The sequence below is a fragment of the Panicum virgatum genome, chromosome 4K, assembly GCF_016808335.1.
Source record: "Panicum virgatum strain AP13 chromosome 4K, P.virgatum_v5, whole genome shotgun sequence".
NCBI classification, from domain to species: Eukaryota; Viridiplantae; Streptophyta; class Magnoliopsida; order Poales; family Poaceae; genus Panicum; species Panicum virgatum.
The window spans coordinates 37637611-37663217 of NC_053139.1; the positions used below are offsets into that span (position 1 = coordinate 37637611).

Sequence of the window (25607 nt, forward strand, 5' to 3'; positions counted from 1 at the left end):
GAGCGCAGAGGAGGCAGCCTTCCCGGATAGAGCTGGGACTTAAGCCGTGCCGTGCCGTGCGGGCCCGGCCCGGTTCTACTGTGCTTCGTACCGTGTCGGATTTAGATTTTTAGACACGATCGGCATATCGTGCCGTGCCGTGCTGGCACGATAAGTCTATTATCAAGCCTAAGCATGGCCCATGGCACGCCGGCACGCCTTCGTGCCGTGCCGGCCCAAGCACGGTCCTCCGAATACTTGCAATTGGATTTATATGCATTGATACATAAATATTACTATTATAATTAGAAAGCACATAAACTATCGATGGTATGAAAATTATATGATTTTTTTGAATTAATAATATTTTCTTTCATGATTATTATTAATTAGAAAGAAAGATTAACTGTCATAAGGGGTTACGTACTGATCGATGGGTTGTTTTCGTGCCGTGTCGGTCCAAACACAACCTAAAATGCGGATCGTGCCATACAGCCCATCGTGCTAAGATTCTAGGCACGGCATGGCCCTCGAGTTCATGTCGTGCCGGCATAGTCCAAAATATTTCGTGTCGTGCCGTGCTTTAGGCCGTGCCAAACAATCGTGCCGCGGTCCGTCCAAAAATGCCACGGCCCAAGTCCCAGCTCTATTCCCGGAACAGGCCGGCCGGGCTTTCTTCCACTTGGCTCGTTGCCTCGTTTACTGGCCTTTCAAGACTGGGACACGTCGGCATGCCTTCCATGGAATGGAATGGAAACCTTTTTTTTTCTTTTGTGAAAGAATCCAAAGCAGAAACATCAGCAGGGAGCATCACTTGATAAAGGAAAGGGAAACGCTTCGTTCCATGACAGATGATTCTATTTGGTGAGTGCTAGCAAATGGATGGACGATGGTGCAGTGAAAAATTTCTTACTTGTTTGGAATGAACACGAAGATAATATTTTTTGCTCTAAGATCAAACAGAAAAATAGCAAAGTTTATAGAGGTGCTCTAGGAAAGGGAAATGCTTCGTTCCATGATGTTGGTTTGGTTTCTTTGTGATGGTGCAGCGTTTATAGAGGTGAGTAAGACCCGTGAACGTGAGCATCTGCATCTCTGTTTCGAAAATACGAACAACCGATTTAGGTACTTGAAGGCCTGATGAGTTATATCTGGCCCAGCTAGCCCATTAGGCGTACGAAGTTTGAATGAGCTCATCTAGGTTAGCCCATTAAGTCTATGAAATTTGGAATTTTTTTAAAAAAGGAAAAAAAATTCATATTTACCTCCCTGAACTATGGACTGAGTTTAAGTTTCTACACTAAACTCGAAAACTGGGTATTTTAGCTCCTCGAACTTGCAATACCGGAAATCTGACCTAGTAGGTGGTTTCTCTGAGTGCTTTTCCTCTTTTCTTTTCTGTTTGTTTTGAATGAAACTTTGAAAAATTATATTAAATCACAAAAAATCAGAAAATGGAAATTTAATTTTGTTGGACTCCACATGAGCATATACATATAGTGAGCATATGATATGATATAATTTAGTAAAATTTGTTTTTTTTTTTACTTTTAGATATACACTTTTTTGCAAATAATTCATATCTATACTTTTTGTGGTCCAATTATGGTGAAATTTTTATGGCAGTCCAATAATTAAATGATTTATATATAGTAAAAATTTTATACTCATTGGATCATGTATGCCTAAGATATAGATTCAGGAGTTTAATTCCAAGCTATATCAGCCTCTTCAGTTTCTCAAGAACAAATGATCCAATGACAATGACATTTTTACTACAACTCAATAATATAATTATTAGCTCACCACAAAAATTTCACTACGATTGGACCACGAAAACTTTAGATATGAATTAATTATAGAAAAATGTATATTTTAATGTAAAAAAACAATTTTACTAAATTATATCATGTCATGTGTTCACTGCATATATCTACTCATGTGGAGTCCAAAAGAATTTAATTCTAATTTTTTCTGATTTACTGTGATTTTTCAAAGATTCATTCAAAACAAATATAAAAGAAAAAGAGGAAAATCAATAAGAAAAACCACCCACGGAGGCAATATGTCCGGTATCGCGAGTTCGGGGAGCTAAAATACTTAGTTTTTGAGTTCAAAAAGTGGTAACATAAACTCAATCCGTAGTTCAGGGACATAAATAGGATTTTTCTTTTTACAAAATAGCAATGTTTCGATGAGCCCTGGCATTTTAAATCTGGCCCGTGCTAGGTTAGCCCATTGAGCGAACGAAATTTGGATGAGCCCAGACCTGATCGGTTGGCCCATTAGGCCTACGAAGTTATAGAAGTACATATACATATGCACATTTCACTAGGTTGGCCCAAATTTGGACTTAGTGAAGTATATACCCATATAAAAATCCCTGAATCAGGGAGGGAAGGGATATACGAGCATCAGTTCAGCAGCCTGGAACCAATCCATCAAACATTTAAATTCCGATCCGATTCGACAATCATATAATTCACAATTGCATCATTTTATTATTAATTAAATAAAGATAAAAAAAAACACACAAATACTACTGCAACACACTAAAAGAGAACAAATACAATATCTTAAACCTTACTAGACTTCTACATGCTAAGTGCTAACGATACCGACGTACGATAACTCAACGGATCCAAGATATATTTTGCCATCATATCGTCTCTCTCCACCGCCTCGGTCGGCCTCACGTTCTTAGGCCCCTTCATCTCTTGCAGCAGTTCACCTTCAGCGCCAATCCTAACGCCAAGCAAGTGTATATCCAAACCAAACGGAAGCTCGAACTTCTCCCGATGCAGCGCCACCCAGTACCCTCCCTTCCCATCGGGCCTCACATTATCGGGGTATCCTGGTAGGTCAGCAAACAGTTCAGACGTGTTTGCCTTAGGTCCTCGAATCCAGTACCTCATTAGCTTGCACGGACCCGTAAGCGCGACGATAAGGTGGGTTCTGTCTGCACTGATGGCTATGCCATTAGGATACGTCACGCCGGACTGGAGCACAGTGACTTGATTAGTCTGTGGGTTATATTTCATGATGCGTCCTGTCGAGTCTCTCGTCGTGGTGACCATCTGATGTTGTGCTCGTGTGTATGTCGTGCTGCTGTCAGTAAAGTAGACATCACCGGTGACTTGGTCGATGTCCACACCGTTAGTGAAGCGCAGCGGCGCACCGCCGGCCTCCTTAGCCAACACCGTCGCCTCCCCGCCGTTTGGCCCGACACGCATCAGACCCATGTAGGCGTCGGCAATGTAGAGATTCCCGGAGTTTACATGGAACCTCAAGCCGAGCGGTCTGCCGCACGAGCTCTCCGTGGCAACCGGTGGGAGGTCGGAGAAGGCGTCGCAGTTGTTCTTGGTGTAGCTCGGGCTGTATGCAAACGTCGCCCACCCGGCACCCTCGCCGCCGTACTTGAGGATGCGGCCGTCGGAGACGCTGACGTAGGGCCCGGCGCCGTGGCCGTCGAACGCGACGCTCTCGGGGCCGATCGCCAGCGTATCCGGCAGCTCCAGCCGCTGGGGGTTCCTGGCGTCGATGGCCTTGGCCGCGGCGGCCGGGGCCAGGAGCAGCAGGACGGCGGCGAGCAAGGCCGCAAGCAGAGGCAGCTTCCACGCAGTCCGCTTCATGGTTTCTACTCCGGCCGGTGAGTTATGCGTGCTAGGTGTTTCTCTCTTTCTATTTTTGATTGATCGCTGTCACGCTTTGGTTTGATTTGTTGGAGAACGGCTTGTCTGCTTCCCGTTTTATTGGGGTCTTCTTCGCCGTGGGCACTCCGAATCGGCGTCAGAACCCGGCAGGCGAACGGACTCCGGGTTCGAGTCCGAGTCCATCTCTTGGAAGGGAGAGAGGCAAGGAAGAGAAACGCTGACAGACTCCGAATTCCAATGCCGAACCCCGAATCTATAATTTGGCATCTACATACTGCAATCATTGTGTGGAACAGGAACAAATGGGAAAGATAGAGTTCAGTTCATCATTTGAAGATCCTGTGAAACATGAATGACGCAAAGTAAATTTGAAAATTTTAAGACCCAGATCTAATGATTAAAAGTAGGAGGAACCTATTACGAAGATATTGACCGGTACCTATTATTTTTTAGACAAGAAAGCACTCATAAGAATAAAACTTCTCAGAAATCTGTTTGGTCAGGCCTTTGCCGTTCTTATTCTAGTGCAGGGAAATGAGCAGATCGGGATCGGCTGGTGATTTGTGATACGCCATGAGGCCAGTATGTTTCTCGGCTTGGAAAGGAAATAGGCCCAGCCTCCTTGGTGCTCATAAAAACGCTATTGCGTGAGCAATGCAAGGTGATTTCAGTAAGTTCAACATTATCACTCAAAATACACTTGAGGAGATGACAGCATGGAGATAGATTTTTCAGCTCAGGACAAAATGAGCATCCTAAAAAGTGCCTGCCGACTATTCTGAAATTACAAGAAGCTCAGAAAAGTGCATTTCCTGTTCAGGTTAGCGGGTTCTCTGAGCAGCTCTAGTGGTTCTGGGCGTCGCCGTACATGCTTTCCACTTTTTTTCCCACGACGTGAGAACCTGAATTTCATCTATTATATTAGTACTAGGTTCATGCCCATGCATTTCTACGGGCAAAATAAATATTAAATCTCATAATGTCATGCAAAAGATCTAAATCAGACGTTGTCTATAGAAAATAAATATATTTAGAAGAATGTGTTTTGCACATGATGTGAGATCATTCAAACAACTAAGTTAAAACGTAATGACAACCACACTTATCATGATTCTAGACTGAGTGTCAATAGAAAGACCAACACAATTAGCAAAGCACTCCTTTATCAATAGTCCTTTAGAACTGATCTATTGTTAAGTTCCAAAGAAAGAAAATTATAATACCATACATTAATATTTCAATCATTCTTGCATCAATGGTCGTGTTTGTTTAGGCAATGTTCAATCACCACATTATTAGTCAGCTCATGCAATACTCTTCGTTGCGCTCTGTGCCACCACTCTCCTAGTGACAAGACAACCAGCAAGATCAGTGATGGCTAGGCAGCTTATATAAACTGAACTATAGACACATACCAACATTTTGCAAATCTAAATTATGCACTGATAAAAGTAAAAATTTTAACAAATTACTTGAATCATGCCTAGCGAGATAGAATAATTTGGAGCACTGCAGAGCAAGAAGGTTATTTGTAACCAGTCATAATTAATAGAAAAAAAAATGGAAAGCCATACTGCAGGCTTAGTGTCTTCAAAGGAGACTACAGCCTTGAATGGAGGAACAGAAACTGAACAAACTAAAAATATTACATTTTTGCAATTTACATCAAGGAGAGGACTTCATACAAATGACCATGGTCCTGATTGGTTTAGGAGTTGACATAGAAATGATTGTGTGATTACTTCAAGATGGACGCGATCTGAACCGCAAGTCAGCAAATAGTCAAGACATCAGACTGGGTGACTGTCATCTCAGATGTTAGTGGTATGTCTGTGCTTGCCAAATGCCAAGTAACTAACCAAAATAAACGATCAGCTAATAGTTTTAAGAGTACTCTAGTTTTAATGAATCAGACTATGTGAGTTTTCACGCACCCCCCACCACGACATCCACCATTAAGGATTTACAAAAGATTCTGAACACAAATCATTTACACCTTCCTCCTGACTAACCTGATGAGGCAAAGCTTGTATGGATAGACCTGGTTGGAGTATGATTTGTGCTGTTTTCAGATGTGTGTTATCTTGTAGCTCCATCAGCCTACCTGAAATAATATAAATGACCAGAGAAAATTACAGTTGAACAAATGATACATTAATTTCATACACTTCTAATAAAATTGAAATAATACACTTCTCATAAGAGGCAAGCTGAATTGTATTTTGGAAAGCAATGTGATTTAGATGCGTGTGTGTTTTTCTCATGTATTGCGATCCATCGACACTTCAACTTAGCTAAGCATATTCACATGAGGCGGGGGGGGGGGGGGATGGGTCCAACCTGGTTTACTCCAGTATCCTGTATTCATGTCCGACATGCTAAAAAACAATCACATGGAAAACATACCAAACATTAAGTCCAGAGCAAAGTCAACTAACATTTTATACTGAAATTTGCTAGACTGAGCATCGACATCCAATTGGATAAACAACAAGGCACCGGTAACAAAAAAAAAAGAGAAACTTGCTAATACCAGAATTTACATGCCTTGTTTTGGATATCTAAAGGAATTAACAAAGAACAAAAAGAAAAGGAGAGAAGAATCTGCTTACATGAACTTACTTCAGCCACACAAACATGCAGAAGCAAACGCTTCTATCATCTTATGGTAATGTTGTTCCAAAAGAGATTGAGATCAAGCAAGAGAGGAGTACCACTCACTGTCATTTCAGACCTAGGTTTAGTGTCACAGAGAAGGCTTGCCCCAACTTTGCTGATCACCTGGAAGAAACAAAATCACCTGTCACATCCGAAAGCACTTTTGGAATGCAATGAAAACCAAGCAAGTTGATCAACCAACCTGGTTATTCTCAGATTTTGATTATGGTTTGGTAACTCTGCTTTGCCATGAGAACACAAACAAATTTCAGGAAAATTTTCAAAAAATAGAAATATAATAATTTAAAACAAAATCTGAGGAAACTATTTTTTTTTTCTATATTGCTCGGTGCCATGCATATTATTGAACAGCAGGTAGTATGCGTATTCCCATTTGTTTGAACCTAGCAACATATGATCAGTGTGGAACACCCATAAATTTAGAAAACACTAACACATATATAGCCTGCCAGCCTCTAGTTTGGGTGTGTGTGGGTGTGTGTGGGGGTCTTTCTGTATGACTCCAACCTTCTTCTATTAATACAATGATACGCAGCTCTCCTGCGTGTTCGAGAAAAAAAATATATAGCCTGCCAGACAGTTGAGGCAACACTTGATTCTTCATGATGACAAAACTGAGGGATCCCAACCAAACACATTTAGCCAAGGACAACCCTATTGTTTCAAATAGCACAACTACATAAAGCGTAAGAGTGCCTTAGCCCCATTCATCTAAAGAGCATATTTAATTAACCAAGAATATACTATGGGTTATGCATGGAGTCATGATCTAACAAGCTACAGAATCACTCTGAAAAAAGGAAAAGATCGACAGATGTGTATTGCATCAAATATCTAGGTATACAGTTGCAGAATCTGGACTGCAATAATCAGAGATAGAAAAGAAATTGCACTTTGTTAGGGCAGTCATTGCTAATCACAAGCTCTAAACTTCCATCTAATGTCAAGCAGTTCTTGATTATAATGTTGTTAACTGAAATTAAATTAACTCATTGACATCAACCAAGAGGCACAAATAATATAAGCAAACAGACAACATACGGCCTACATGAAGAATTAAGAATCTAATACCTGCAGTTTTGTACTGAGTCCTTCCCAGATGCTTCAAGATCAAAGTGTCCATCCAATTCAGACCCTATGTCCAAACGCCACAAATATAATGCTAATTAGTTGAACAAAGAGATAGAATTTAATTAGGGGCTCACATGATTCTACAGAGTTGTGGTCATGATTCTTTGGAGACCTGGTCATCGTCGCTTGATCCCAGTCTTGTCGTTGATGCAGTAGCAGAATAGGACAATGGTCAGAATAGGAGGCATGGGAATGGAAAAACAAAGCAGAGTTGACAATTCAGTGCATACCATCATGACGGTGGAGACGAAGATAGAGGTTGCCGCCGGCAAGAATTGGTGGTGAGGTCGGGGAAAGCCGGCGGCAGTGCACTGGGGCCAACACCCTAGGGTTAGGGTTAGGCACCAACAGTGGCGCACGATCGATTTTGCTGTGAGGAGAGGCAGCCCGGTGATGGGGATACGCAGCAGCGAGCCTTGGACGCACAGCAAGGGTGGAGGTGGCCGGCCTGGAGGTGATGGCACTGCGGCTCGACGGCTGAGCGGTAGGATGTCGACCTCGCGCGGAGAGACGGCAAGTGAGGAGGAGGCCGGCGGCACCGCGCGTCGATCGATCCATGGCAGTCAAAGAGAACCTAGGCGCGGCGCGGCGGAGGCAGAAGCGCGGGGTAGGAGCACGAGGGGCGCGGCGTGGCGGCGGAGGAGGGGCTCAGTGGTGGTGGAGGCTGGGACCGGGGGGCATGGATCTGTGCGGAGGAGGTGGGTCTCTGCCGGCTTGATCCGTCGATCCGCCCGCAGCTCAGGCCCCTTCGACGGACGCGGCGAGGGCGGCGCGAGGGGAAGGGCGGGCGCGGGGTTGACGGCTGATGATCGAACGGGCACGCTGGTCCAACGGGCAATCCTCCACCATCCGAGGACGGACGACGAAGGGGATGGTAGACGAAAAAACGTCACCGTTAGCCTCTTTTTAGTTATATATATAGTAGTCTATTGGGTATCCTGGGTAGGGAATAAGCAATTCCAAACCCGAGCCAGCCCGAAAACCAGATCCGCCCCGTCTCCCGGTCGCCGCTTCCGGTTTTCTGCACCCGGTTCGCCCAGACGATATCCCCCACTAACCGCCCAGCTCCTGCGAATCCCAATACCACCCCCCCCGCCCCCCGGATCTCCTGCCGACGCCGCTCCCCGTGCCGTCGCTCTCCTCCCGGCGCCGCTCCCCTCCACCGCCCAGCTCCCGTCCTGGCGCCGCACCCTCCCCGCGCCGTTGCTCTCCTCCCGGCGGCGCTCGCCGCCTCCGACGGCGCTCCCCCCACCACGGCCACATTTTTTTTGGCTAGTCCGTAGTCCCTCCCAGCGCCGCACCAACCTCCCGCGCCGTCGGTCTCCTCCCGGCGCCGCTCGCCTCCCCCGCCGGGGATGGGGGAGCGCACTTCCTCGGTGACAACGGCGCCGCCGAGGTCGCGCGGCCTACGACAAGGAGGTCGACCGCTGTGTCGTGGGCAAGATGCAGCACAAGCGAGCGAGCGAGCGGGCGCCTAGATTAGCTTCGCCCTTCGTCTTCCTCCACTCCTCCATTTCCTCGCCCCCCCCCCCCCCCCCCGACGGAATCTAGATTTTCTTCTCTCGGGGTTGAATCGCCCGGCTCTGCGAGGCCGTCCGATTTCGCTCGGTGGATTGGGTCCTTCGTACTTCCCCGATCTGTGTCGGGTTCGTTTCGCTGAGCTTGTTCTCATGGGAATGAATTTTGTGCTGCTTCTGTAGGTGCGAGCATTACCGGCTCTCTGTCCCCCCCCCCCCCCCCCCCCCCCCCCCCCGCGGAGACCACTGCTGTGCTTCTATGGCGTTCATGTAGAGCAGTATAGCAGGAAACTTATCTGCACAGGCGCCTTGGTTGTTCAAATCGAGTAGCTGGTGCACTCCTGTCATCTGCTTATACGTGAGCCCAGCGGAACATAAAGTTTCAGACTAACGACCAATCCGCAAGCATCAGGTTAGCCACTTGCTGCATTTGATCATAAAGTTTCAGATATTTATGTGATGCGTGAGTAGCTATGAGATTCAGAATGTTCATATGATAGGTAGCACTATCCTTCTTGACAGTCTAAGGAATTATCTTTGTTTCTTTAAGCACTCCTTCTTGACATGGATGCATAGAGTTTCTAACTTGCTATCAGGTCTGCAGCTTCAGCTTCGTGAATTAAACCTAGGATCAGTCTCCTTAATTCTATTTGTGTTGAATTGTTTTGATGTGTGTTTAAATTCTTCTTGCAGTATAAGTCAGCTGCTTCATGGTCAAAACTTTGCAATTTCAGAATACTACAACAGGCTGTAGCAACTATGTACCTTGCCTGAAGCGCACCTGGTGATTTACATAGAACAATATTACATAATGGTATGCAACGATGTGCCCTGCTTGAAGTGCGCATATACATCAGAGATATGTGAAACTGTAGAATCTTGACAGGTAGTTGCCATCTCCAATCTAGTGTACATGCATGAAGAATTTCATTGCTCAGGGATGCCAATTTAATTTATCGGGTTTCAACTTTAAGCACAGATATTGGCAAACATCTTGTTTGAGAACATTTTCTGAAATTTTGTAGTGACTGCATGCCCCACCTTAACCAAGGCGTGCGAATGCACTTCATTTCTGTTTGGTTTGTGTCATGATCTGATCTGGAAGCATCTGATCTGATAAAATGGCCCTTCAAATCAAACAGGGTGTAAATGTGGCACAAGTCATGATTCGTTTGTTTCCATTTTCAGATGTCATGATAGGTCTTCACCTTCATCTGCCTCAAACATTGAGGTTTGCTAATGATCCTTGTTTGTGAATAGTTTACAGATTTCATAACCCCCCTCTTCTGAATTAATATTGGCTCTATAATAAAATACTTCTTTTACAATCAGGATTCATGTTTATGGATTCTCTCCTACGTCTGAATCACACAAAATAATTCTTCAGAGCAATCGATAATTTGCATGACTGTTTACTATAGCATCATTCTTTCAGAAATGTCATCCCTGATGCGGGTCAGTTGGTTCCTCTGTAGGGTGGTAGTAACAAGATGATGCACAACAATTTGCAGTGATGCAGGATCTAGCTCCCAGCAGAGGAAAAAGTGTGGCGACCCCTCGTTTCAGGTGCCTTGTCCCTTTATATTTTCTTCTATTGTCGCGTTATCCCTTTGTTTTTTCTTCTATTGTCAACTAGCATTGTATTCATTGTGTGAAACTCCACTTGGTGGATGTCGTTAAGGGCTGACTTTTAATTTGGGCTTATTAACTCCCGATTTCAACTTCTGTTAGTGGTTGTAGATCACCATCATCATCCCTTTGCCACAGTTTTGGATAATCAATCAACTAGCAAATTATTAGGCTGATTTTGCTGGATTTGTTGATTATTAGTTAAATTTATTTTTATTGGTTAATTGACAAATTGTTACTACTTACTACAATCATTGTGGTTATGAGCTGTTACCTTCTACCCTGTTACTGCTTGTGTGGTTCTTATAGTCTGACTAGGTATTATGGTAAGCTAGTTTCCCGTAGTGTTTATTTTTTGTATGTGCAGCTAGTACCATTGAATAATATGTCTTACTTTTACTAAGGACTCCTATTTTCTGAACATTAGATGTGTTATCACCCAACTGAATCTTTGCCTACAAAGTATTCTTTGATCTGAACTGTAGTCTTTTGCTCCATCACACATGGGAATACTTGTGACAGGTTTTTATGGTTCACTCACTTCATTTTACAAGGTAGCTAGATTTTTGTGTCTGTGCATGTCATTATTTGTGATGAAGAAACAAACTCCAAGATAGGTTGCATATAGTTAATTTTCTATACACGTGACATTATCTGCAAAAAATGTTCTGTTGTGGTTTTTCTATTGCAGGTGGCAGTGACTAAGACTAGGTCACAACTCACAAAGGAAACTGCAAGAGTGAATACACAAGCTTAGGTTCCAGTGAGCTCAGCATGATATATCCAAGACCACGGTGATAAACACTGTATCATTTAAGTCTACACATTCAACATGTTGTTTTCATGAAAATGACTTTAGTCTACAAATGCCAATGTGTATGTGGTCAGAAGCTAGCTGAAAAAACAGCTACAAGGGACAAGATGGGTCTTAAGGCAGACATAAAAAGTTAAATTTATTGTTCAATTTGTATTCCTTGACTCACCTAGATGCTCATTTGATAACAAGTCTATTTGCAAAATACGTATGACTTTACTGGAAATATTGTAGCAGCACTGCTCTATGGGAATAAAATAATTTGTTGAGTAAAGCACCAGCACACAAGTAATAAATTTTTTTGGAAAATGCACTTCAGTTCGTAAAAAGTGCTTCGCGAATGCAAAGCTCCCTGCGAATCAGGTATATGAATCAATTTTATATAACCATGCATCCCTACCAGACCGTATCTGCGTGGATAAGCAGGACAAAAAAGAAGAAAATCCAAGAAAACCAAACATACGACGCAAAATGAGGTGTAAGTTGGAGAACCAGAAAAACTGGATGGCTACTGGATCGTACGCGGGGACAGAACCGCACGTGCAGAGGAAAAAAACCGCTTGGGAGCGTAGGCCGCAGGCGGAGGGCAGGCGCGATCGCTTGCGCCGCACGCGTCGGAACGGGCTCGGGTATGAAATAGTTATTTCATACCCAGAGTAGAGATTAGCCCTGGCCTCTCTCTCTCTATATATATATATAGATATATATAGACCTCCTACCCTATAGCCGGCTACAAAATACCTATTCTATAGGTTCGGATTAGGTTTATCCCTTTATATATATATATAATATATATAGAGATCTGGTTTCTTGCAAGTAAAGGTCCTGACAAGAAGCATCTGCATAAAATTTGCCTATTACTATTCTTTAGAGCTGAAAACTACAATAAAGGAAAAAACACACAATCCACTCATTCAAAGATGAATGGATACATGGCACTAGACTATGCCTTCTTTGAAAATGTTTCACCAAAGGATTGATGTTTTCAGTTTTCTTGCCTTGCTTCTGGAGATAATAACCAGGAGTAAGAACAGTACTGCTGGTGATTCAGACAAAGCACTGAATTTCCAAACTAATGTAAATACCATTTCTTTTCTACTTATAACTAAAACCTGGTGAAAAATCTGATGCAGAACATGTAACAGGTATGGAACTGTTACACCAAAGGGGTGGCATTGCAACTGATTAACAGATTACTTGATGGGCACACCAGCAGCAAAGTGATGCGATGTATCCACATGTCTTCTTTGTGTAAACGAGCATTCAAATTACAGGTCAAGCATATCTTCAGTTGTTGTGATGCTAACCAAAGGGTGAATAAAGCTACAGTACCCACGAAAGCAGGCAATCCTCTCTGGGACCTTCAGCATGGTGTAGCATGATCAATTTTCTTCCCACCATATCCTTCCAATCCAGGATAGACAGGGGCTAATTATACTTGAACCATAGATCGATGCACCACTTTGTCAAGCTATTGGACTAAATTGAGAAATTTACAAGTTGTTGCATCAATCTGCATGCGCGCACCTGTCAAGTTGTTGTGTGGTGCTAGTAGATGCAACTGATGACTCTAGATGATTATTAATACTTAGCAATGCTAGCTACAAAATAACATCCTTGTACCCGGCCAATTTTTTTTGGTTAAAAACTTGATTTACTTTCTGGGCTGTCACTGCTTATAATTATATATCCAAGTGACAGGTTCTATTGCAATAATCATAGTTTATTTGATTATCTCAATCGCCAATGTGATATGTATTACAGTTGGATAACTCACAATATACAGTAATAATTCTGGCAGATGAGAACTTGTACTGAGTTTGTAATCTACGTCGCAATAGAAGTACGGCGAAGTGAACTGTGCTCCTGAACAAACAAATACAATGCCAGACGTATGACTCCAAAGTGCTGATGAGCACGGCTGAAATCAAGAAATTATGCAAGGAGACGGAAATTCATGCAGCATTCCTACATGGATAATTCTGAATATAGTCCAAGCTCAATACAACTACGTTTAAAAAATCTGTGATGAGCAGAGATGTGGTCATTCCAGCCAATAGAGTTAAGCTACCACGTCAAAGCATTAACCATTCCATCAAGATAACCCAAGCATTCAGGGGAGTAATCGGTGTTCAGTATCCAGGAGGAATAGCTGTTGTGAAAAGCTTCCATTCTCAAATGCCAGAAGACATGATCTAAATGAATCCATTTCCTCGGCAAACTAAAGCCAAAGGAATTTGACTAGATTTAACCCTGACTTGATATATCTAAGCAGACAATAAACACCAATCGCTCCGGAGTATAGACCACAACTTCCGTTTTACAATTAACTGCCCACGAGAATGTGAGACAGATTTTGACTGAAAAGTACAGCAGAAAATCATTGCGAGCAAATAGTTACCACAAACAAATAATTATGAAGCACTATAGAAAACAGGCTGCTATTGAGTATTAGGATCAAGCTAAAAGATTCATGTAGGGCTGCTTTACGCCCAGCTTAATTTTTTCATCAAACGTCAATGTCTCCATGAGTTCTTCATTGATACGTATGTCAGGCTCATACATGAAACCCCCAGTTCTTGTCCCCCGGACGCGGATTTACAGTAAGTATTCCCCTGAGATCAGAAAAATACAAAATTCAGTGGGTATTTTACAGTAAGCAGTTTCTGGTTGGGTAAAAACAAATTACAGGAGCAGGTACCTTGAATTCTTGACAGCCACCTCATCCTTTGGGGAGACCTACAGGTTGTCAAACAAATCACACTGTCATTCACAAGATGCATGCACATACAAAATAACAGTACATTTTAGAAGTTCACATCAAGTCTAGGAAGATTGAAATACTAAAGAGTAAAGAGAGAGAAAAAAAGCATAAGAATAGGAAAAGAGTACTTCACCGAACTAAAGAAAGCAGTGGGTATTTTTACAGAGGCTTATTCACAGGCACGTCAATCCGCGACCGTCCACGTCATGTCGCCCTCAAAGATCCAGTGGCACACCTCGACCTCGCCGGGCTTCCCGCCGAGCGCGACGAACGCGCCGTGCGCGGGGCTCCAGTCCGACGTGTCGAGGTGGCAGATGGCAACGCCGCGGTTGATCTTCTCGCGGGAGCCGTCGGCCGTGGTGATGTCGGCCTCGTACACCCGCACCTCGGGCACCGAGTGGCAGTAGTACACCAGGTACGGGAACAGGCTCTGGTGGCACGACACGGACCGGGTCACCCTGCCGCCGTCCACGCCCGTGACGGCGCCGAGCCGGACGTCCCCGCCGCCGCCAGCCGTGGAGGCCGTGCCGCGCACCACGACGTCGTCGCCCAGCATCTCCACGGCGAAGTCCACGACGTCCTCGGCCGAGGTCGCGCACCGCTTCGTCTCGCCCTTGCTGGGCGCGCGCCGGCACTCGGCCACCGTGGACGCCACGGCTTTCCCCATCGCCGTGTCGAGGGGCACCCCGAACGCCTCCGAGACAGCGTCGGGCTCGAATGGTATCCTGGCGGCGATCTCCCTGGGCAGGAACGCTCGGGGCGGCATCTTGTCCCTGATGTCCGGCATTGGCATTCGGTTCCCGGCCACGAGCTCCCGCTCCCTGAAGAACTTCCCGGGCTCCGGCGACCACCTGAGGTGCTGGCGATGCATCGACGTCGCCGCCTCCGCGGACACGGTCGGCGCCGCCGCGGAGCTGGAGGCGTTGTGGTACTCCTTGAAGCCGACGCCGTTCTCGGCGTAGCCCTTGAAGGTGTTGTTCTCGCCGGCGTACTCCTTGAAGCCAATGCGATGGTTGGCGTTGGTGCCCTCGCCGTATCCCCTGAAGGTGGTGCTGCCCGGGTTGGCCGAGTTCCCGTAGCTCTGGAACTCGGCGGCGCCGCCGTTGGCGCCCTTGGCGTAGGAGGAGAACCTGTCGTCGCCGACATTGGCGTCGTCGCGGTACTTCTTGAAGGTGTCGACGCCTGCATTGGCGCCGGCGCCGTAGCTCCGGAACGTGTTCTCGGGGACGTTTCCCTCGACGCCGTAGCTTGTGAAGGTGTTCGTGGCGCCGTTGGCGGCCTCGCCGTAGTTGGCGAAGGCGGACGCCAGGACGTTGGACTCGTTGCCGTAGGACGCGAATGTCTCCCGCACGCCGTTGCCGCCCTTGCCGTAGCCGGAGAAGCCGTTCTCCCCGTGGTTGGCCTCCTGGGAGTAGGACGCGAAGCCGCGGCCGCGGCCGTTGGCGGCGGCGTCGTAGTTGGTGAAGGTGGAGTCCGGGGAGTTGGTCCCGGCGGCGTAGGCTGCGAAGGAGCCCGAGCCGCCCGTGGCGGCGCCGGCGTAGGACGTAAAGTTGGCGGTGACGAGGTTGCCGTCGGTCTCGTAGGACTCGAAGCGGTCGGCGCGGCCGGACGAGTCGCGCCCGTAGCGGCGGAAGGAATCGGCGGCGATGTTGAGGTCAGGGGAGTAGTTCCGGAACGAGTCGGCCCCCGCGCCGCCGCCGGTGCCGTAGTTGGAGAAGTTGGCGTTGCTGTAGCCCGTGAACGGGCCCGCGGCCGCGGCGAGCGACGCGTCGGCCGGGCCGGGGCAGAGGAGCCCCGCCCTGGAGCAGAGCGCGCGGAGGCGGGCGCGGATGTCGGGCAGCGCGGAGGGGAAGGAGGCGGTGTCGGCGGCCGGGAGCGGGGAGAGCTTGGCGACGAAGAAGGCGGGGTGCGGGCGGTTGTTGGGCACCTTGCGGTTCCAGTAGCGGATGAAGGCCGCCTTCGCCGTGAACGGGTTCACCGCCGATGACGCGCCGGCAGCGGCTCCGGCACCGGCGGCGGCGGCATTGCGCGGGAGGAGCAGCAGCAGGAGTAGGAGGACGGCGCGGGGAGGCGGAGGGGGAGAAGGCATTGCCGAGTTGGAGATTGTGGTTTGGTGGGGAATTTGGGGATGGAGAGAAGAGTGAGAGCAAGAGTGCGGAGATGGAGGGAGTGAGTTCCAGAGTGGCAAAAGGCAGATTTTGGAAATTCTTTTCCCTCCCTCTCTCTCTCTAACTTTCTTTTCAAAAACATTTTTTTCACCTAGGAAATTTGGTTTATTCTCTTTCCCTTAAACATCATAGAAATATACCAGTTCATACAATATTTAGGTGTTTATAATGGAGAAATCTATCCTTCTGAGTTTTAAAACTGTAGCGAAAAAGAAGAAATTTGCATTCGAATTTGATCTTTGAGAGGACGCGTTATTAGCTGTGAGGCCACACGTTTGACGGTAATGGGCATTGTTCTTCTATTTTTCTTTTGCGAAGGATACTGCGCTTTATCGTAATAACAGTTCAGGCAAAGATAGAACAAAAACTGTATATGACCACAGAAACACTACAAACTTGTTGTCACATACAGTGCATAAACATCTGAATTTCATAGGGTTATGACGAGGTTCAAATGCAACAAGGTATGCAAATTTTCCATGCACGCGAGAACAGCGTAGCCGCGGGCACATGCGGCAGCCCCGCATGCCGCCGCAAGTCTTTCACGGGCTTCGCGCTCCGCCCGCGAGCTTTGCATTTGCGTGCGCCGTCTGCCAGCTAATGTGTCGTCCGCATGCATCATGAGACCAATCAGCTAAAACAAGTACAAGCTCAGAGCCATGTCACAGTAGTCTTATGAGCTACTGATAAATCTACGGTGCTCCTTGACCTTTTTGGCGAACCTGCGAACCTCAAACGAAACCCAAGATCATTAACAAAATCCAACTGTTAAGAAATGAAGATCAGTTTTACTAAATGCGCCGTGCATATAGACAGCACATTTGAACACAAATGTAGCAGGCAGGATGAGCACCACATACAGAACCTAAAAGTTCTCTGAGCAACAAGCATATTATGGTTGCATCTTATTTGGAGCAAGGTCCTAAAGATACCATATCTCTAGGTTTTGAAACACTGACCAAGAGCCAGATTGTACAGCTGCCTGCAAATGCTTGGAAAATATTATAATCCCATATCTCCAGGTTTGATAAGTGGATACGTAGTGCACAAGGTGAGAGATCATATGCCTAAGTGTGTTTAATATTGTAAACTAAACCTTAATCTTCAGACTTTGTGAATTGTATATGAAACAACATCAATAGTCATCATTGCAAGACTTAGATAATTGAACTCGGGGCCGTAGCAAGAGCTGAATACCCTGCAAATAAAAGTTACGAGAGACAAAAATTCAGGCACTGTTTAGTTCAAGCAGGGCCAAATCAAGATCTGACAGATAGCAGTGCAGTTTCAAATTTTGAAACAACATGAATAAAAATAACAGTCAATGCCCGTTCTGAAAGAACATAAATAACCTTTCTAACGTTTCAATGTCATTGTACCAACCAAGAAATCATCAGCACACTAGTCAAATAATGAGTCCGAGGAAAAGTACTGGAACTGCAAGAATTTAATAGTGAACAATCAAAGCAAACAAAACTGTGCCAGGCTATTCATTAACCTGGCTGTTGTTCAATGTGATTTGCGATTAACAAGTTAGGAGAGTTCATGCAAGCTACCGATAACAAATGCATCCTACCAAAATTTTGAACTCAGCAAAAGCTGAATTTTGTGCTACCTCTGTCCAGTTCTGTATGTAGATGACAAAGTTACTACCTTACTCATGCATTTGTCCTCAGTGTCAATCATATATGTAAAGAGGAAAAAAAAAGCATTTTGCAGCACCAAGATTCACTGAAAAATCAGTTCACCATTGAAGTACAGATAGCCAATCTTTTGTCAAATCATATGCATATGCAGTAGATAAAGTATGTGAAATAATTGAAGCCATCTATCAAGTATCACCACAAACAATTGCAGAGGAATCAGATTGTGAAAAGGCAAACCTCTTTCTTCTTACACCCCTTGTAATAGTCAAACTGCTGCTGCCACATGCGCTTGTCTTGGTTGGCCTCCAAACTATGGAACCAAACAGGAATGCAATTTCTAAATAAAGAGCTTCTGCAGAACTGCAAAGGGGCTGAGGAATAGGTGACGGCTGCCAGATTGCGGATTAGGGCAGGTGAATAGTCGGGTGCATACAGTTGAGGGAATCCACTATCCTGGTGATGCTGGGGTCAGTAATGGAACTGCCAGCAACGGACAAGCAGACGGTGCCGCTCAACACCCCCCAACCCCTCTCTCTCACCTCGACTTTGTTGTTTGTAGGCTCTGCAGCGCTGCAGGGTCCCATGTGCTATACGCGAAGAGCAACTTCAGCTATGCAGAATGAATTGTGGCGATATGCGAGCTTGTGGTGCGGTCAGTCTGGCAGGCTGGCAGCAAAGTGCGGCCCGCTTGCAAGCCTAAAGGTACATAATCCTACACAACTTAGAAACTATTCGCTTGTACTTATAACATCGACTAACTTGCTTCTGGCTTGCTCATCAGAACCACAAGGTGGACCACCACTTCTGAAAAATGGTGAATGTCATCAATACACCAACAAAAAATTGAAGGACTGGGTGGCCTTAAGCACAATAGTAAGGTTGCCAAGAATTCTCCAGCGAAATACGCCTGGGACTGGTACAATCTTTTATGAACAACAGTGTCTGGATTAGAAACCACATATGGGATATTACTATTCCATTATCTGGCAAAGACTTCCAAGTAAATGATGATCCATTCATGGAACGACATCTTATCCTGATGCATGATTTCTTAGACGAATACCCCCTAATGGTAGTATAGCCAAAGTCTGCTGGTTGAAGTTGAAGATATGTTCTAGCCCTACTCCACATTTTACCATTTCTATGACTTTTAGCTTAAAGATTCTGGCAATCTGCATACTATAACATGTCTTAAAATAAAGGCTTATTAACTTCAACAGAATGAATCTGTGAACTTTATTCAAACAACCAAAAAAACTTCTGACCTCAATAGCTGCTACTTTTGCTGAAGAGTAGGTATCAATTGCAATTTAACTTACTGAAAATTTGTGCACTGTTTACCATAATGTGCATGAAAACAGCAAGACTGTTGGTTGTGTCATTACGTAAAAGGAGTAGTGTTGCGTCCTCAAAAAGGTGTTAAAATAAAAGAGTTGCGGTAGCACTTACCAAAGAGGGAACATGCCCATTCTGTGCAAAATCACGCAACAGACAGATCACCTTTGTCTTTTTGGATCACAAAACCAATCCAGTTTGACCTTTACTATCCAGCAACCATCATTAATTTGGAACCACAATTCTGATCCTGCTTGAGCTTAATTTTGAACAAAAAGATCATAATAAATCTTCAGGTCCAAGTTTGAGGTAAGTAGATACTAGTAGCCACACAGGTTTTGTGTTACTATACTTGTATTTTATAATTAATTGAACTGAGTGCTCCTTAGATCATTAGCCACACAGGTAATGTTGCATTGAATTATCTTGGCACACTATCCTAAAAAGAAAAAAAATGAAAATGAATGAAGTACCAATGTAAGTTCGATGGAAATGTTGCCACATTTATCGCACTGCAAACCATGTGGCAGACTCCTCCATCGACTGATCGACATGAACCTATGGAAGGATGCTTTACAAGCCTCCAACCTCGGCCCTGGAAAGTTCATGAGAAGTATCAGATTTCCTTTCTCCAAGTTTTTGCTGTTGCAAAATTTGTCAAGAACAATCTTAAAGTGGAACTTCCCATTCAAAACAGCTGCTACTAAATAACAGAAAAATCGCATTAGGAATTAGTCAACTCACTAGACAACACAATGTCAAGAGCATATACAGTATTTCACTCTCCATTCTCACAAATTTTCATGACATTCGGAGACAAGTATAGCATAACATGAGTAAGAACTGTTGACACCACAAAGACTACCATTGACACAACTTTACTTCCTGAAGAAGACTTATATTGTACCTTTGAGATAATAGTAGCTGCTTGCACATGCTTTGATCAAAATATTGTAATGTTCAGTCATAAGCATAATCAGGAATTTTTGGTATAATAGTACTGTGTTAAACATCAAAAATAAGCTAATGCAAAGCTAAAAAGAGGCATTTCAGTATGAAGAACATAAACAGATGGAGACTGTCGTAAAATTTCAGAAATCTTCGCATATCTGTAGTACAAAATTTCCCCACTAACTCTTTTCACAAGTAATACTACAATATGAAGTACTCCAACACCTCAAACCCTTAATGAGATTTCCCAACTTACAATAGTTTCAAGATAGAAGATATGAAAATATCACCAAGAAAGTAACTACAATAGCTATCTGGAAGTAACAGCATGGGTAACCAAACTCCTCAATTCAGCTAGATGTTCATCAGTTGAGATGTTCAATGTTAACCTTAGGTTAGTCAACAAAGCCTCTTGCTCCCAGCTAATTGACCCACAAGCATACAAGGCTAACATTGTTGCACGATAAGCATGCAACTCCAGCAAATGGGTTTCTTCCCTTGATCCATCATTATCATGTTCTGATATTTCTCTTTCAGATGTAGAAGCCTCATCATCATCAGTTCTACTACAGATATCTCCAGTTTCGTAGACCAAATTATAATGCTGTGATTTATGGGGGCTACTGTTAGGACTACAGCTAGCAACAGAGGATGATATACTCTCAGTGTCACTAAAATCTTCATCTGTTATAGTACGCCCTTTATAACTAGCATGCATGTATTTTTCACCCAGCATAAAGCATGGGGAATCAACAGCATCTACCTTTTCAGCCAAACAGAAGGAACCTCTATCAACCAGCTTCGAGTGCCTTCCATCTCTTTGCGGCGTCCGCAATCTCTTTGTGATTTCACTGCATTGAGGATGTGTTGTTATAGCAGATGATTTTCTCTTTATGCCTCTAGATGTAGCACCCTCAAAAGCATTCTGGTTTTCAAGTTGAATATGGCAGTCCATTCCAAAATTGCAGCCTAAATTTCCATCTTTCGATCGACCTCTGAATGAACCATCCAAGCATTTTGCGGAATACTGAAAATGATTGGAAAGACAACTCATTAGGATCTAAGGTATTTGCATTAATAAAGGGCGTACCCAGTGCCGTAGGCTTCCCGCACTGTGCGGGGTCTGGGGAAGGGTTGTTTTTAAGCCTCAAGCCTTACCCACACAAATGTGCAGAGGCTGAGGCTCGAACCCGGGACCTTACGGTTACAGACGGTAGGCTCTACCGCTGCACCAGGCCCGCCCTTAATACTTGAGACAAAATTGGAATGAAATTAACTGCTAATGGGTGAACACCACAGAATAACAAAGTTAAGGTAATTCATTGGATGTACAACCAGGTGAACATTTTGATTGAGCAACTGGAATAAGTAATATCATTTTTATATTGATCAATTTATTATAAATAATTATAATCTAATTTGAAAAATTTAAGGAACAAAGTATTACCTTCTGAGTCGCAATCCATCTGTCATCTACCCAAAGCTTCCTCAATCGAAGATCTGATGCCTGTGCAATCAACTCCAGGGAGGACCCAAGGAGCCGTACAATATACTGCTTCTTGCCAATCACTCTCACAACCTCCGCAACCTTCCACGAGTAGCTATCAAAGGCCTCAAGAATACTACCCACAGCCCAGCATACTGGATCATCCGCAGGAGGGCAAGGTCTCATCAACCTTCTTGGCACCCTTTCAACAGCCACGCCAGAGTCAACAGGACTTTCATCGTATCGCACCAAGTATGTGTGCCCGTTGCCAGAGACGATCTCGCCAGGCCTCCAAGAACCAAAAGGCACCTCTGCCTCCTGCAACGCCTCCACCTTGCTCCCCTTGAAGAATCTCATCGGATCGTTTGGCTTCGAGAACTCTGTTGCAAACAATAAATCAAAGATATTATCAATAACCGAAGAAATCGTATAAAAAAATCAGAATATTGAAGAAAAAATTAGATTAACAGGAGTCAAAATACGAATTCCAAGCCCACAAGAGCCCCTTGACGGTTTTCTGGAAAGAAATCGCATCCTTGACGCAAACAGCGCAAAACTAACAACAGACAAATCGAGCGAAGGAACCATTATAGCGCAGGCGTATCGGCGTACCGATCCGTTACTAAAACAGAAGAACAAAATCGAAGCGAATCGGTTGAGGTGGTCCAAACTTGCAACAAAAACATGAGCCAGCGTATCCACCTTGGGCGGACTTAGCCTTGGGCATGAACGCTCAAGTCGAACACCCGATCGTTTGTTTTTTTCTCCTTCGAGAAATTTGAACTCGATTGCTCATGTGAGGAGGTAATAGATCGATCTACACAACAAACTAGTCTCAGGAAAAAAAAAAGAGCAAAAATCCATCCAAGCAAAGTTAAGGCCCCTTACCAACAAACGGACGCAATGGATCGGCAAATCCAATGCCGATCGACGCGGCGGTGGGCGAGCGACTTGCCGCCTGCCTGCCGTTCCTCGGCGGAACCGCCAGAGGCCCGCGGCTCCCGTTCTCCTTCTCCGGCGGGCGGCGGAGGGCCGCTGACGGTCCGAGCGGGGCGATTCTACGACTCGCCGTCGGGGGGGATGGGCTCTCGGTGGATCGCCGGCGAGAGGAACCGCCGCACGGCGAGGAGGATTTGACGAGAGGAGGAATTAGGGGGGCGGTTTCAAGAGAGAGCCGGAAATAGGAAAATTAGCCGATTTTTGTGTGAAAAAAAGGTGTAATTAATTGATGGGAGTGCGGCTGGAGGCGGTTTATATACGTGGGATGGGCTGCGATGGGGGCGTGGTTCCCCCGAGTCCGATCCGAGGCGGCAAAGTCTCGTCACTGCCGTCGGATCGAAACGGCCCGGGAGCCTTGGTTGGGCCGCTGCCAGCCCACCGCTCCCGGCCCGTCTGATCGGGGTTCGACGGCTGAGATCGGAGGACGGAGGGGAGGGGGGTCTTGGTGGTCATCCACCCTGTTGTCATGGTCTCATGGTTGTCGGGTGTGTGCTTTTTAACCACGGCTCTAACTCCAATTTGTTATCCACGTTTAATCTACTTTTTTTAACACGATACATGCATTTCCATAAATACACATATCAACCCTACCTATGTAATCACCTCCAAAAAGTTAAGATTAAAAAGTCACGACAAACATCTCATTATCGACGGCGTGTAGCTTACCACCGAAAGAATAGCATGTTAGGCGATGTCTAACGGCAACAAAATTCCTTTGGTAGCTTTTTTTTCTTTTCTTCAACAAAACAGCATGGTTTAGTTATTTAGCTGAGGTTGCATGATCCGGACGCTCCTACTTGCATTATGTGAATTTAATTGGACTCGTTTGATTTGAAATGAAAAGGAACTAGTCATCGACATATATATGTAGCCCAAATAATAATAAAAAAACACAAAAAAACAATACCATTTCAATTCAAAGGGAGATAAAAAATGAGGTGAAAATCGAATATTTGACTCAATTTTTTTTGGAAAAACCTAATAATGATAGTCTAGACTTTGATGAATCATTATCGGTGTCCATAGTATCATCCTCATCTTACCTGTAAAATACTACCATTTGAATTTGAAGTATTTATATGGTCTTTAAGTTACCTCTACCATTTTTTTCATGACAGGTCACAAATTAAACTGTAATAATATTGTGATACGTTAGCAATATATTAGCATACTCACCGTTACAACTTTGGAGCTCCAAGTATTCGTGAAGATAATGAAGAGATTAGTAGCTTGTTACCTACTCCGGAGTACTTGACACTGTACAAGTGAAGAGTAGATTGACGGTTTAGCATATGTGATGACTGTAATAATAACTAGTAATTTCTTTTTTTTGAAGAAGAAGCACCTCTGCTTCAGGATCAGATGCTAAGAAAGTCTTGGCTAATCTCTGAATTATTCAAAATAAATGAAGAAGAAGAACTGTATTGGAAACAAAGATCTCATGATAGATTGCTACATGAAGGAGACATCAATACTGAGTACTTCCACATAATAGCTAATGGTAGAAAAATAAGAAACCTTATCCTGAAATTGGAAGATGGTGATAGATCCATAGAAGGAGATTCTGATTTACTTGCTCATGCAACTGAATATTACAAAAAATTGTTTGGTCCTGAGCTGGGCAACTCTTTCCCACTAGATCCTGCTCTATGGGATGAAGAAGACAAAGTGAATGAACCTGAGAATGCTTTGTTATGTCAACCTTTCTCTGAAGAAGAAATTAAATTTGCTTTATTTCAAATGAAAAAAAACAAAGCAGCAGGACCAGACAAAATTTCAATTAAGTTCTATCAGACTTGTTGGGATATCATTAAATCTGACATCATTGAACTTTTTGAAGACTTCCACACAGGCAACTTACCTATCAGCAGGTTGAACTATGGTGTTATCACCCTCCTCCCTAAAGTCCAAGATGCTGCCAAAATCCAACAGTTTAGACCAATTTGTCTTTTGAATTATCTTTACAAGTGGATCACTAAAATTTTAACTCTGAGATTAGAAAAACTGGCTGACAAGCTAATTCTCAAGACACAATCTGCTTTTCTCAAAGGGAGAAACATCATGAATAGTGTCATGGCCCTACATGAGATTCTACATGAGACAAAAAGGAATAAAGAAGTGGGAGTAGTTCTGAAGCTTGATTTTGAAAAAGCATATGACAAAGTAAATTGGAATTTCTTGTTTGATTGCCTACATCTTTGGGGCTTCTGTGACACTTGGATCAATTGGATCAAAATTGTTGTAACTGGAGGTACTGTCTGTGTCAAATTAAATAACATTGCGGGTCTTTATTTTGTCAGCCACAAAGGGGTTAGGCAGGGAGACCCGCTTTGACCAATCTTATTCAATTTTGTGGCTGACTGTCTGGCAATAATGGTTAAAATGGCACAACATAATGGACTGCTTTGTGGTTTAGCTGAGAATCTAATCCCTAAGGGTGTGGCCATTTTACAATATGCTGATGATACGATTATTTGCCTTAAGAATGACGTGGAAAAAGCTAGAAACATGAAATTATTGTTATACCTCTATGAAGTGATGTCTGGGTTGAAAATTAACTTTGCTAAGAGTGAAGTCATTTTGGTCAATGGGGACAATGACACACAGATTCTATATGCAGATTTGTTCAATTGTCAAGCTGGTTTGTTCCCAATTAAATACCTAGGAGCCCCTGTTGGGCCTAGAAGGTTACATATCAAGGACTGTGTACCTTTACAAGAAAAAAATCTGAAAAAGCTGTCCATATGGAAAGGCAGCTCCTTATCCATGGCTGGCAGACTAACACTTATTAATTCTAGTCTCTCGAGCACTTTTATATACCATATGTCCATGTATCTCCTTCCCAAAACAACAACT

The 25607-nt window shown here is 44.3% G+C and overlaps 2 protein-coding genes, 2 long non-coding RNA genes and 1 pseudogene across 16 annotated transcripts; 1 reads left to right on the top strand and 4 right to left on the bottom strand.

Annotated features, from left to right (window-relative positions):
• Positions 1-2580: 2580 nt before the first annotated feature.
• LOC120702186 lies at positions 2581-3611 on the bottom strand (annotated as a pseudogene).
• A 2070-nt stretch (positions 3612-5681) lies between these two features.
• On the bottom strand, positions 5682-8268 carry LOC120703833. Of its 3 annotated transcripts, none has more exons than XR_005687270.1 (5): positions 7673-8268; positions 7383-7579; positions 6493-6529; positions 5973-6413; positions 5682-5736 (listed from the first exon to the last, which is right to left on the bottom strand). It is a non-coding gene; the product is annotated as an uncharacterized LOC120703833 (long non-coding RNA). The 3 variants fall into 3 exon arrangements; XR_005687272.1 differs by lacking the exon at positions 5682-5736 and having other exon boundaries at positions 5956-6413; positions 7383-7446; positions 7517-7579; XR_005687269.1 differs by lacking the exon at positions 5682-5736 and having other exon boundaries at positions 5956-6413.
• Positions 8269-8518: 250 nt separating this feature from the next.
• Positions 8519-11676, top strand: LOC120703834. Of its 5 annotated transcripts, none has more exons than XR_005687274.1 (4): positions 8519-9371; positions 9460-10190; positions 10435-10525; positions 11280-11676. It is a non-coding gene; the product is annotated as an uncharacterized LOC120703834 (long non-coding RNA). The 5 variants fall into 5 exon arrangements; XR_005687275.1 differs by having other exon boundaries at positions 8520-9555; positions 9653-10190; XR_005687276.1 differs by having other exon boundaries at positions 8521-9845; positions 9985-10190.
• Positions 11677-13555: 1879 nt separating this feature from the next.
• Positions 13556-16342, bottom strand: LOC120703835 (BURP domain-containing protein 12-like). Of its 3 annotated transcripts, none has more exons than XM_039988022.1 (3): positions 14330-16342; positions 14104-14141; positions 13556-14017 (listed from the first exon to the last, which is right to left on the bottom strand). In XM_039988022.1, exon 1 carries the CDS (start codon positions 16253-16255, stop codon positions 14351-14353), a length of 1905 nt encoding a protein of 634 aa, XP_039843956.1. In that variant the 5' UTR covers positions 16256-16342; the 3' UTR covers positions 13556-14017; positions 14104-14141; positions 14330-14350. The 3 variants fall into 3 exon arrangements, with proteins under 3 accessions (XP_039843956.1, XP_039843957.1, XP_039843955.1); XM_039988023.1 differs by having other exon boundaries at positions 14305-16342; XM_039988021.1 differs by having other exon boundaries at positions 14300-16342.
• A 366-nt stretch (positions 16343-16708) lies between these two features.
• LOC120703837 lies at positions 16709-22977 on the bottom strand. 5 transcript variants are annotated; one of them, XR_005687280.1, is made up of 6 exons: positions 22455-22565; positions 21714-22132; positions 21030-21293; positions 19789-19910; positions 19430-19574; positions 16709-18784 (listed from the first exon to the last, which is right to left on the bottom strand). XR_005687280.1 is itself a non-coding variant. In XM_039988027.1 (5 exons), exons 1-5 carry the CDS (start codon positions 22477-22479, stop codon positions 19541-19543), a joined length of 855 nt encoding a protein of 284 aa, XP_039843961.1. In that variant the 5' UTR covers positions 22480-22565; the 3' UTR covers positions 16709-19540. The 5 variants fall into 5 exon arrangements, 4 of the variants coding, with proteins under 4 accessions (XP_039843961.1, XP_039843960.1, XP_039843959.1 ...); XM_039988027.1 differs by having other exon boundaries at positions 16709-19565; XM_039988026.1 differs by having other exon boundaries at positions 16709-19574.
• Between the last annotated feature and the right edge of the window lie 2630 nt (positions 22978-25607).

What these genes read in the sequence shown, in the direction of transcription:
- LOC120703837 (XM_039988024.1), bottom strand. Translation starts at nt 22,479, where the DNA reads ATGCCCAAGGCTAAGTCCGCCCAAG. An exon ending in CAAGGCTAAGTCCGCCCAAG is followed by an intron (nt 22,133 to 22,454) that starts GTGGATACGCTG and finishes TGTTTGCAACAG; the next exon opens with AGTTCTCGAAGCCAAACGAT. An exon ending in GATGGATTGCGACTCAGAAG is followed by an intron (nt 21,294 to 21,713) that starts GTAATACTTTGT and finishes AATCATTTTCAG; the next exon opens with TATTCCGCAAAATGCTTGGA.
- LOC120703835 (XM_039988022.1), bottom strand. Translation starts at nt 16,255, where the DNA reads ATGCCTTCTCCCCCTCCGCCTCCCCGCGCCGTCCTCCTACTCCTGCTG.